Below are 13,051 nucleotides of genomic sequence, written 5' to 3' on the forward strand. Positions count from 1 at the left end.
ACATTGCAGGGGTTAAAGAAACAGCATTCTCAGAACTGACGAATGCCCCAAGATGTGCCTTTGTTTTCCTCATTCTGCATGTAGGCTACACTGGCTTTCTGTGGAAAGCAGGACATGATGAAGACACTGTGTGTAGCTCCCAAGTCTGTATGGAAAAATGTAAGAAATACAGTCCCTGAAGAGCCCCATTTTTTTCACATCCACTGCTCTTTGAACCTCCCAGCCTCATATTCAAAATGAGTGGTTGGGCATCCATGATGCACGCTTCTGTTTTTTGGAACTACCTTACTGTAGGAACTGAGAGATTAAGAGATCATGTTCTACAACGTTGAACGCCTTGCTAGTCATAGGGGAACTCTAATTCCTTCTCTTTCATCTCAAGAAAAGTAATGAGAAGAAAGCTTGTGTTTGGTGAATCAGTGTTTTCAAAAAAGTTTATATGATTATATATTATTAAAGTAGAAGACACAGCATAAAAGCACCCAGAACAACCAGAGAACTGAAAAGGTGAGACAGAGGTTTGCACGACAGAATGAAAAGGGAAGAGAAAGGGGACTGCTGCAGAACTATGAGGAACAGATGAGCACTACAGAACTGTGTGAGAAAGAGTCCTACAGAACTGAGAGGCGATGATAGGGGCGGTGGTGCTATAGAATATACAAAGATTGGTGCTATTTCTATCTGCAGCACTTATGTAATCATTTTGTTTCCTCTGTTGTGCCACTTGGAGGGAACATGGTGGGGCCGACCCCAGAGGCTCCTACATCGAAACGACATTCCGGGAGGCATTTATATGCCTCCATTTTATGCTGCAGCCCCTTCAGGGCCAGCCAAATACTGGAGACCTGGTAAAAAGGCCAGAAGACTACATCTTGAAGAAAGGTGTCTATTTAAATGGCTAAGGGAGATTTATAATGTTTGCAAAACCATTCTTAAACACCTTTCAGAAAGCTATGGAACCTTCTTTAACTTTCCAGAAAGCTATGAAACCCTCTTTAACTTTCCAGAAAGCTATGGAACCTTCTTCTATGGGACCTTCTTTAACTTTCCAGAAAGCTATGGAACCCTCTTTAACTTTCCAGAAAGTTATGGAACCTTCTTTAACTTTCCAGAAAGCTATGAAACCCTCTTTCACTTTCCAGAAAGCCATGGAACCTTCTTCCATGGAACCTTCTTTAACTTTCCAGAAAGCTATGGAACCCTCTTTAACTTTCCAGAAAGTTATGGAACCTTCTTTAACTTTCCAGAAAGCTATGGAACCTTCTTTAACTTTCAAGAAAGCTATGAAACCCTCTTTAACTTTCCAGAAAGTTATGGAACCTTCTTTAACTTTCCAGAAAGCTATGAAACCCTCTTTCACTTTCCAGAAAGCCATGGAACCTTCTTCCATGGAACCTTCTTTAACTTTCCAGAAAGCTATGGAACCTTCTTTAACTTTCAAGAAAGCTATGAAACCCTCTTTAACTTTCCAGAAAGCTATGGAACCTTCTTTAACTTTCAAGAAAGCTATGAAACCCTCTTTAACTTTCCAGAAAGTTATGGAACCTTCTTTAACTTTCCAGAAAGCTATGGAACCTTTTTCTATGGAACCTTCTTTAACTTTCCAAAAAGCTATGAAACCCTCTTTAACTTTCCAGAAAGTTATGGAACCTTCTTTAACTTTCCAGAAAGCTATGGAACCCTCTTCTATGGCACCTTCTTTAACTTTCCAGAAAGCTATGGAACCCTCTTCTATGGAACCTTCTTTAACTTTCCAGAAAGCTATGGAACCTTCTTCTATTCAACCTTCTTTAACTTTCCAGAAAGTTATGGCACCTTCTTTTAGTTTCCAGTCCAATATGGGAGAAATTCCTGTTGACAACTTCCTGTTTCCTGTTACAGTTCTATATAAAGAGCTTTAGAACTGCTTCTCCTTGCATTGCAATGCAGTCATTTGCCTTGTTCCAGAATTCAAATGTTCTTCAATACTCTGTTTCCTAAGTGCACCCTGAACTACATTCCTGCCAACCACCAAAAGTGATTACCTTCTTCCAAGTTACACCTGCCTAATCCTGGGATTTCTTGTTTTCATTGCTACTTTTCTCCCTTTAGGGATTCCTTCTCACAAGCTCCTCCATGTTCCATACTGTGGGGAACAAAGGTGGCTACAGGAGTGCATTGCCCATAACATGGATGTCATTTAGAGGTTGCAAAGGAGCCCAGTGCGACCACTGGCTTGCCCCTTGCGACCTGTGGCACTGCTTTGCGACCCCTGACCTCAGAGGCGGCAATATTAGTGCCAAGAACACAGGGGGGGCCCGGCATTCCATATTTTCTGCTCATTTTGCATTATACTAGTAGTGAATAATACTAACTTATTCACTAATATTGTAATAAAAAATGGAGCAACCTTAGCTGGAACAAGACCTTTGGTATCAGCTATGGTAAGTAAAAATGGTTTTCAATGTATCTTGTGTGCATACTTGTGGTGTGAATGTGTTTATGTGAGAGAGAGCATGTGTATGTGTGAACATGCCTTTTTTTGTGTAACGTGTGTGTGAGTGAGTATAAGTCAGTGACAAGTAGTGAGTGAGATTGTGTGAGACAGAGGCCTAGATTTACTATTCTGTGATGCAAGGCATCAAAGATGCTGTGCTGCCTTGCGTCAAAGGGAAAGATAAAAAATGCACCATATCTAGTAAGATATGGTGCACTGTTACTCTTCCTGGTGCATGATCGGCAGCCACGTACAAACGCACACTGTCCTTAGTGCAAGGGTGTGTGCGTTCTCTGAAGCATAGGTTTTGGACTGGAATGGGTCCCTTCCTATCTATTAACTTTGCTTTAAGGCTTTTCCCACTTTGTATGTGTGCTGAACAATGAAGCATGCGTGCACAGTGGGTAAGCAAGGAGAAATGAAAACATTTCTCCTCATTATGCCTGCCAGAAGGAGTCATAACATTTTGCTGCACATTCCTCTCTACCAATGTTTATAGATAGGGATTTGCGTCAAAACCCATGGGTGGTTGAATGGGAACGCCCTTGCTCCACTCATGAAATGCCCACTTGATGCAAAATAATGCAAATCAGTGTACAGCACAATTTTGTGTTACTTTCGGATACAATGCAATTCAAATCAGGATTTTCATTGGATAGCAAATCCAATGTTTGTGCCACAAAAATGATGCAAACACTGTGCAGAGAGTTAGTAAACATGGACCAGAGTGTAAGTAAGTCAGTAAGTCTAAGTATGAATGCAAGTGAGTCAGAATCAATAATAATGAGAAACAAGCATTGGCATAGCCAATAGATCTCGCCTTTGAGACCTTACAAGTGTTTAGCCATGCAACAGTTGCATAACTAAATACTTATAAGGTCCCAAAAGCGAGCCCTATTGGCTATCGAAAGTGAAAGTAATCGCGGTCAAGCGCGGCGCTCGCGAACATGCACTGTAGCACTAGGCTGGCCTGGTAGCACTTTTTGGAGCCCTCTCAAAAAGTCTCGCCAGACCAGCACATGCGCTGAGTCAGGCGAGACCTAAAAAGGGGTGTAAGAGAGTGTGAGTGCAAAGTTAAGGTTATGTGACATGCCTTCCTATGACAAAATCAAGGTCAGGGGGTCATATGATGCCACTTCCTGTGATGTCATTAGGGTGATTGTTCGTGATGAGGGACTGGACGAAGAGAACTGTTTTCTCCCATGACCGGATGGTCCCTTTAACACAGGCATCCGATTTGGAATTGATTGTAGACTCTTCACAATATATGTGTTTGTCAAGATGTATTAATGCTTCTCCCATCAGAATGAGCAACTGTTGTGTTCATAAATGCACGTGTTCATCCATCTGTTAAAATGTGCAGTTACTGCAGTGTATGTCTCGAAGACCTCATTTTAATACCTGTGATTTTGGTTCACAGCTACGTGAGTTCTACTGGCGTCACTGTGGGCGCCATTGAAGCTCAGTTTCAAAGACATTTTGTGTCGATTGCTAAAGCATCACCAGCTGTCGGCCACATGATGTCGCTGCAGCATGCGGCATATATAAGGTACGGTTTTCTGTTCATTTGCTGAATATTAAAGTGAGTGGCTCCTGTGTAAACTTGCAGTGTCAACAAGACAGCGTTCATCGCTACTAAAGCACTAAACCCATGCATCTCTAGGTAACATTCTCGTTCCCCAGGAAGAGCAGACAGCTCAGAAATAGGGGTCTCCTGAGCCTGGAGATACCAACTTTCAAGAAGAAATGAGTTCCAAAACAATCCTCCACTGGAAATGCACCTAAAGTCTGGAATATACTGCCTGCCCAGACCTCCTTTGTCATTTTCATCAAGACCTGAAAATACTTTTGTCTCAGACATGAAAACTGTTGAGTTATTGTTAAATTACTCGGCCATTGCCTGCTGTTTCTCCTTTAAGATTAGTTTTTCTGTTGTACCTTGTTATCTAATGTCCTGTATCTCCTAACATATATCAAGGGGTGCCTTGATGTCACAAGGCATCTCAAAACCCAAGCAGACATCTTCAAACAGAGCAACCTTCTGGACCGCCTCGCGCTCTTCATTGTGAGTGGTGCCGCACTGGGAAAGGAGAATTGTTTTTTTCTCTACACTGGACCCCTCTAACAATTGCTACTTTATTGTTTAGCGCACTGCCTCCCAGTGCTTCATTTGTACAAAAATAAGTGCCAAGGCTACTGCGGCTTGCACCATACGTTGGCCCTGCCGTGCTGCCAATGATAGGAACAACACAACAACTAACCATCACACTCCTACAAGTGTGACAATTTAGACTATTTCAGGCCCCCACAGCTATACGAATGTACAGTCATTATTAATGCATATAAATTAAATATGAGCTGTTGTTGTGGTCATCTCTAAATTAGCCAGACATCACCACCTAGTGGCAGACTGTCACAGGTCCCAGTATTGACAATTAAGCACCAGTGCCCAGCACCAGAAACCACCAGCTCAAATTAGGCACCTCTGCCTCCCCGGTTATGGTCCTATGCCATGCAATACAAACACCAAAATAAATAAAATAGACAAATAAATAGTGTTAGAATCCGGGTTCTCTGGTTGGCACAGGTAGGTACTTGTGACAAGCAGGGAACCTTTCCTCTAGTCAGGGTAAGGGGTTACACTCCTAAAATAACCCCTGCTCACCCTCTAGGTAGCTTGGCGCGAGCAGACAAGGCTTATCTCAGAGCGTTATAGGTTAAGCATTTGTGAACACATACAGTAACCCAGTGACAACACTACAAATGGACACCACACAGGTATTTATATTAAAAATAAGGGTTCTTTATATAGGATTATCACAAGACCATTAGACGATTAAAAATACACAATACGGTTGATTAGTTGGTAGAAGATTGCTTAGTTTCTCTTAAGTTCTTAAATGCGACACTTTAAGTCAATGTACCTTAGATGCGACACGCAGGGCAACGAAAGTGTTGCAGCGATGCAGATGCGTTGAAGTTCTTGGTGCAAAAGAAATAAAGACGGGATCTTCCAGATGCGTTACGCTTCTCCGATGTTGCGATAAGACTCGACTCGATGCGTCAGCTACAGCGGCGTCACCCTTGACGAGATGCGACAACAGCGGCCTTGGCAGTGGCACTCTTCTCCGACGTTGCGAGACGCTTCCGCTCGATGCGATGCTGCAGCGGCGACACTCTCTGCGAGATGCGACGGCAACAGCTCCGACGGCGGCACGCTTCTCTTCCTTGCGTCGCGCTTCCAGCTCCTTGCGACACGCAGTCCCTCAGAAGGCCCAACAACAGCAGCAGGCACTTCCAAAAGACTCAGGGGAGCTGGGGGTGTAGTCCACTGGTCCTGGGACTTCGTTCAGGGGGCAAGCTCAGTTCAAGCCCTTGGAGATCTTTTCAAAGCACAAGTTGAAGCAAAGTCTTTAGTAGTCTTTCTCCTCTCCTTTAGCAGAAAGGCAACCACTGCAGGCCAATCCCCCAGGTCAGGGATATTACTCCTCCTACAGCTTTCCCAGTTCCTTCTCCTCTGGCAGAGGTTCTTCTTGCTTCAGCAGGATCTAATTTCTTGGGAGAAGGCTCCCAATACTTATACCCCTAATTCGTTTGTTCCTCTGGGGTTGAGGGGCCTTTGCCCAGTCCAAACCAGTTCTTGAGCACTCTGTTGACATGACTCTGCCTTTCTATTCAGGGTGCAGGGCAGAGACATCAGCCGCTCCGCAGGAGGTGCCAGCATTGTGGTAGCAGAGCACAACCCTATTCAGAGCCCAGGTGTACTCCTCCCACCCATCTGACTGCCAATCTTCCTATTCACCACCAGGCTGCCTAGCCCTGCCCCTCTGGGTTTCCCCAGCCCTGCCACTCACACAACCAGACAGGCAGATACACATCATAGCAGAGGCGGGCTGAAATGGTCAAGTAAGCAAATACCAACTTTCTAAAAGTGGTATTTGCAAACACAGAATATTAAAATAAACTTGACTAAAAGATGTATTTTATTATTCTGAGTTCAGGCATACTAAACTCGAATTTCTACCATGTTCCCTGGGTCTGTTAGGATCATAGGATGTAACAATTCTAACAGCCCATTCTGGCCTATGGAGAACTGGTAGCCTTACAATAGTGAAAAACGAAAATGGCTGTAATTCACTATTAGGACATGCCACACACATCAGGGCTTGTCCTACCTTATGCTTACAATGCACCCTGCCCTTGGGCCTACCATAGGGGTGACTAATATGAAGTTAAGGGAAGGTTTAAGGACTGGCAAGTGTGTGCACTTACCCAGTCAGCATGACAGTACCAGACTGCACGCAGGTTCTGCAATGGCAGACCGTAGATACATTTTACCAGGCTGCTTCTGTGGGTGGCACAACCAGTGCTGCAAGCCCACCAGCAGCATTTGTATTTACAAGCCCTGGCACTCCTGGTGCACTTTACTGGGGTCTGACAGTTAACCAAATAAGACAATCATGGAATCCAACCAACATATACATTTTAAATAGGGAGCACTTGCACTGTGGCACTGGTTGGCAGTGGCACAGTGCTCTGAGCAGCTAACACCAGCAAAACACATGAGGCACAGCGACAAAAAAGTGGAAGGGAGACTCACGCCAAGGTGCCAGGTCTAACAAATAGGAATACACCTCACTACTTATTGGTCTGTGCTGACCCTTCAATGAGGAATTGTCACAGAGCAGAGGACCTCTGTCTGGAATTCATTATATAGAATGAGCAATCTAGTCGCGCTTTCAGGGTCCTGTATTACCAAAATTCCAACATCTACACAATTCAATAGCTGAGGCATGAGTAAGACACTCGAGGGCATATTTATCTATAAGTAACACAGCGAGTCACCTTGCTGCGCTGCATTACAGGGAAAGGGGAAGAATGTGCTGTATTTATCACAATACAACGCATTCCATCCTCTTTCCAGCACTGGCGCACAATAGGCTGCCTAGCGCCAACATAGGTATCCTTGCACCACAGTGCAAGCTGTGTTGCATTCACGGGCACCTTCCTGCACAAGAACTATCCTCCGAGGCATTTTCCTCTTTCTATGTGTCCTGAATTCTGCAGCACACATAGACAGAGTAAGTAACACAGAGAATTAAAGCTATTTCTCCTTGTCATGCCTCCCCTGGAAAGTTGTAGCATTTTAGCCGATTCCCAGGTCTACCAGTAATGGTACATCTGGGAATGCATCAAAATTAATGGGTGTTGCGTGGGAATACCCACGCAACGCCCACGGAACGCCTCCCTGCGTTTTGCACTGTGTTCCGTTACACAAAGTGGCCTTGCATGGCTTTATAAATCACATTTTGGGGTTGCGTCCCACATGACCCACATTGTGTGATGCAAATGGGGCGCAACCCCTACATAAATATGGCCCTAAGGATATTCCTCTAGCCAGTAATATGCAGTCGCGAATCATGATAATGCTCAGGGTTTTCACTCACTAATCCATAGGCACATCCAAATTCAACTGAGGTGTGATCACCTTTCTGACATAAATTAGTTTTGTCATCTTGAAATCCTTTTAGTTTTCTGGCTGAGAATATCTGTTACATTAGTCCTTTAATAACAGTCAAAGGAGTGTTGGATTAATATTAATATTTCAAAGTTTCAACATGTCCCCAATCTACCCTAAACTGATTGCAAAAGGCGATCAGCACCCACCATACATTCAATTCTTTATATACGCTGCACAGTAAAACACAATTGTTATATATCGCACAGGCTCCTTTTCAATTTTTCATCAGGATTTCCTTTAACTATGTCTTCCTGTTTTTTTTGTAACATTCCCTGTAGCCAGCGCATTTTGTTCCTTAACTGACACTTTTTCAGGGCTACAACAATGCAAGCAATAATAAAAACACAATTTTAAAATCATTTTCAACACACTATGCCATCATGATCATCAAAATACATAACACTTACTTAAAGGACATCATGTAACTTCACATTATAGTCCATATGTAGACATTGGGCAATAGTATGTTCACTGTGCATCAACATCAATACAATTCCCAGAGGTTTCACTATAGTCCTATTACCTGACTCACAATCCTAATAATCGCCTAAAATATAGATATTTATTTTATTGATTTTTTTTGCCTAAAATGTTGTTGTTGTTGTTTGTCCAATATGTGAAACTAAATAAATATATATGTATATATGTATAGTCACTGAAATAAAACACAGTTAAAAGTTGGTTATGGTTCAGGAAACACGAACCGGAAATAGCTCTGAAATTCTGACGGTTATGACTTAGCAAAGTGCGAGCAGGCTGAGGTGTGGTGCATGTTGAGCGTTGCATTCGATATCGGGCGAGTGTCAGGGCATTTTTGGGTTTGTGGTGAGTGAGTTCCTAGGACGTTCCTTCTGATGAACAGTATTCACCTTCCATGCAGCCAGTCTGTGCTGTGCAGGGCCTTTGGCCATACACAGCAAGGCTGGTGGCAGGGTCTGCAGCCAGGCTCTGCACCCAAAGCTTGAAGGCAGAGAACCCTAACTTTACCTCATTCAAAAGGTAATATACTATGAAAGAAAGACTGAAGACCATATAAACAAGCATTGGCCTAGCCAATCGGTCTCGCTTTTGGGACCTTATAAGTGTTTAGCCATAGCACACATTATCCTGGGTGCTGTACAATACTAATGCTATACAATGCTGTCACGAACCAGTCTGGACCAAAAATGTAAACAATTTCAAAGTAATGAAGAACCACAAATGTACAACTATATAATGTTGCCAAACGTTCTGTGGGCTATGCAGAAAGAGAATCAGCACATGAAGTTCGGCAAGAAATGCTTAGCCTCAAACAGTGAACCTATGCAAAGGCCCATTTTACTGTTTTACAGTGTTGTACATACAGTCCATAGTTCAGTCAGTTTTGCAAAAGACCGGTTCTTGCTCTCTGAGATCTAGGTTTAAACTTGCTAAAATTCCTAGTGTGGCAATCTAGCAAACATTGACTGCAGCCCCCTGGTGCGTCCTCGGTTGTCATTCTTGCATCTACAGGTGCTGGCAGGAGTAAAGTGTCAGTGAGATCACACTACAGCATCTCTTAGACATTTTGGTTTTTTTCAGTTAACTGTGTAGAGTGATGCCATTTGAAATTAAGTACCCCAGCCCTCTACGGCTCTCCTGTCCCATGTGCATATTTGACCACAAGGAGGTTCCTTCCCTGTGATGTCCTAACAGTGGTAGACTAGGCTAGGTAAACTGAGGTATTTACTCCCAGTGACACACTGGTCCCCAGTTAGCATCTGGGATCCTGTTCAGCTGTAAGTCACCGGACTCATGTTGCCTTCACGCTGTTTGTGAACTCAGAAAAATGTACATTGAAGTAAAACTGCAACAAATGCTCTGTTGCAAATTTGGGCTGTTTGGGTAACAGGAAATAGAGCATACATTTTCTGTTGCAGTCCGTGATTCTTAAATAATCCCTCACCAGGGAAAAATACTGCAAAGATACTGTACAAACTGCTCGATTTTTCCTTGTTAAAGATTTTACATTTGCAACACAAAAAGCATGATGCTTGATTAAAAGATATCAAAAAAGTAAACAAACGTTGCAATATTTGCTTTTGTGAAATAAAAGAAAAGAGGAAACTGATTTTGTTCCCAATTTGGCCTCCACCTTCAGCAAGTGAAAGCGGACACCAAGATATTTCTTATTAAGTACACGCAAACATGAGCAAAATTCAGTATGTTCCATGTTTTGCCGTGGTGCCAAAATGTATGTAAGAAACGGAGCAAACTCCATTCTCTATTACGTGATCAGAAAATAAAAATGATGAAATCAAGCAGTTCTTTATTTTTGCACCAGTACAAAATGTATGTAATCATGGCAGTCCATGCCGACTGTAATCTGGAAAGCTTTATAGAGGAACAGAAAACCAGTTATTTGGGAAAGGAAGTGTTCACAACAGAAGAAAAACTGACGTAAATTAACACACGGAAGCCTTTAAACAAGCATTTGCAATGCAATAGGTCTCGCATTTACGCAAGTTTAAGCTATTGGCATTTTAAATGACAATGCCTTTTATAAATAAATTGTAAATGACAATGCCCTTTAAAAATAAAATGCATTGTCTTTTAAAATGCCAATAGCATAACTCGCGTAAATGCGAGACCTATTACATTGCAAATGCATGTTTAAGTTTAAAACTGAGCGTGGCGCTGCTTCAAGGACACAGTGCTTGTTTTTTTTATTTTTTTTATTTTAACACTGAGTATGGTGTCTTTGAAGCAGGTGCCGCACTCAGTGTTAAAGTTAAAAGAATAAAATAAATAAACCAAGCGTGGTGTCCTTGAAGCAGCGCCGCGCTCAGTTTTAAAGTTACAAAAATAAATAAACAGAGTGCGGTGTCCGTGAAGCGGGCGCCGTGCTCACCAATAAAGCTAAAAAAAGAAAATCGAAACAAAGCACACCTCTATTCTGGATACTCCAGACACGAGACGGACTCTTCTTGCCTGAGGGCCAAACGCAGGGGGATTTAAATGCAGAGCGCACAGTCATGTAGTGGGTGCCGCGCTCACCAATAAAGTTAAACATTGTCGGTAAAAAAAATGAAACTGAGTGCGGTGTCCCTAAAGCGGGCGCTGAGCTCAGCACGCAATTCTTCCCAAAAGTAATAAAGTACAAAAAAAGCATCCGCCATTGTCCTGTGTGGGCCTGCTGCATATGCAGGAAGCAGCTGCTATTGTCCCCATTAGTTGGTTCCTAAACAAAATAGTACTCACAGACTTAAAACGGAGACCGAGTAACAAGCCAAGTAAAAGGTCCAGTCGTCATGGCCAGTAACAAATGCAGACAAGGCGGTAACAAGGAGGGACTAACAAGCCTCATAATGAATCGGAAGCCAGCATTTACCAAGGACAATGACACCAGCCAATGACAAATATGGGCGGAGAGTGGGCGAGGCTTCCACAGCATACTAGAGTACAGCATGCCTCGCAGAGCGAGCAGAGCTTGCGCACTGCCGCTAGGCTCGACCTAAAAGGGCACACTGAGCCTCGGAAATAGGGGTCAGAGGTCCAGAAGGACGCAGGACCAATGAGCACAGCTGAGGCAAGAAACACTTTAAATCCACCTGTAATGCATTTCATCATAGCAGGGCAGGATGCCAAGTCCAAGTCCCAGTAGCCTGAACTGCCTCAACGAGCTCCAACAGTTAAACTTTTGATAGGGATTGGCTTTAAAGACCTTCGAAGGATGAAATGCGGAAAGGATTGATTCCAACCTGCGATCTGAAGGTCACCACAAGTGTTCAGCCCCAGGCTAAATAGGCTGGGTGAGCTAAAAGTGTGTCGGTCAGGTTTAATTGTTGTATGAGAAACCCAAGCAAGGCTCAGGGTAACCCTGTAACCCTTCCCATGCAGTCCCTGCCTCTCCGGAAACTTAAAGAGCAGTAAATAGGTCCTCAGAAGCGCTTCCAGAGAAGTTATTGCTAATTAAGCTGAAGTGAAGCGTGTGATGTAATTTAAAACTTGTTTCTATGTCCAGTAATGGAAAACACTGACCACTCACGGCTAACGGTACCACAATCCACTCTCGGCACTTCACAAACCTCACTTTTGGCATAAACCAGCCTTGCTCTCATTAGGGGCTGCACTCTGAAGGAATGGTGCGGTGTGATAGAAGGACTCCACAAGTGTACTCTACAGCCACAGGGTTTAAAGTCCTTCCACCCACACCGGATTTGTCAAAACAAAGTTCCCAGTACAAGAATGCACACTATTCAGACAAGTTGTGCACCAAGTGAAAGAAAATAGGCATCGGCAGGCACGTTTGAACAATCTAGCGCCGCTACTAGCGCTGTACAAAAAACAAGCATTTGCAATGCAATAGGACACGCATTTACGCAAGACCTATTGGTTTGCAAATGGTAGTCATTTTTTTTTTTTAAAACAAATGTTATTGAGTTTTACATATCTGAACAGGTACATTCTATGAAATGATCTATGCCAAGGTACACACAGGTTGATTAACGAAAGCATTACTGCATGTGATAAAAGTATAGTAGCTCGGCTTCATATAGAATTCCCAACCCCCATCCACAATTTAGGAATCATGTACACAGCAATAAACATTTGGTGCACATTTCGTCAGCATCTTGTATCCTAAAACAGTTCTATCCCCCTAAAACCTCCCCCCACCCATCCCTCCCACCAGGCAGGTCACATACAATCTTTAATTGATCTACAAACTGGGGTTACTGTAGGCTAGTTTCGCAAATGTAACTAAAGTAATGCTTAAGGATCCAACCCGTAACGGGGGGCACCTTGTGTTCAGTGTCTAATTCCGCCTTTTCATACAGCGCATAGGGGTAACCAATCTAATCTATCTCACTAGGAGCTTCAGCCGTGGGATCCTCGTCGCTGTCATTGTCCGGGAGCTTTAGGAGCACTACCAGAGTTTCCCGTGCTCTGGTTGCCTCTAATGCCCTCTCACTTCCCGCTTGCTTTGCAAACGGTAGTCATCACGGATAACGGGAGGGAGGGTGGGGGCAGGGCATGTACAATTGGAGTGCGGGCAGTGGGAGGGGGGAGAAGTCACGGACAACGGGAGGGGGAGG

At 43.5% G+C, this 13,051-nt stretch overlaps 1 protein-coding gene across 1 annotated transcript in view; it reads left to right on the plus strand.

Annotated features, from left to right (window-relative positions):
- Positions 1-13,051, plus strand: part of TMPRSS3 (transmembrane serine protease 3) — a 283,583-nt gene that overhangs the window by 133,916 nt on the left and 136,616 nt on the right. The window contains exon 7 of the mRNA XM_085624035.1: positions 3,897-4,025. Coding sequence (XP_085480161.1) covers positions 3,897-4,025 — 129 coding nt within the window. The remainder of the gene's footprint in view (positions 1-3,896; positions 4,026-13,051) is intronic.

This window comes from Triturus cristatus, chromosome 8, assembly GCF_964204655.1.
Source record: "Triturus cristatus chromosome 8, aTriCri1.1, whole genome shotgun sequence".
Classification (NCBI taxonomy): domain Eukaryota; kingdom Metazoa; phylum Chordata; class Amphibia; order Caudata; family Salamandridae; genus Triturus; species Triturus cristatus.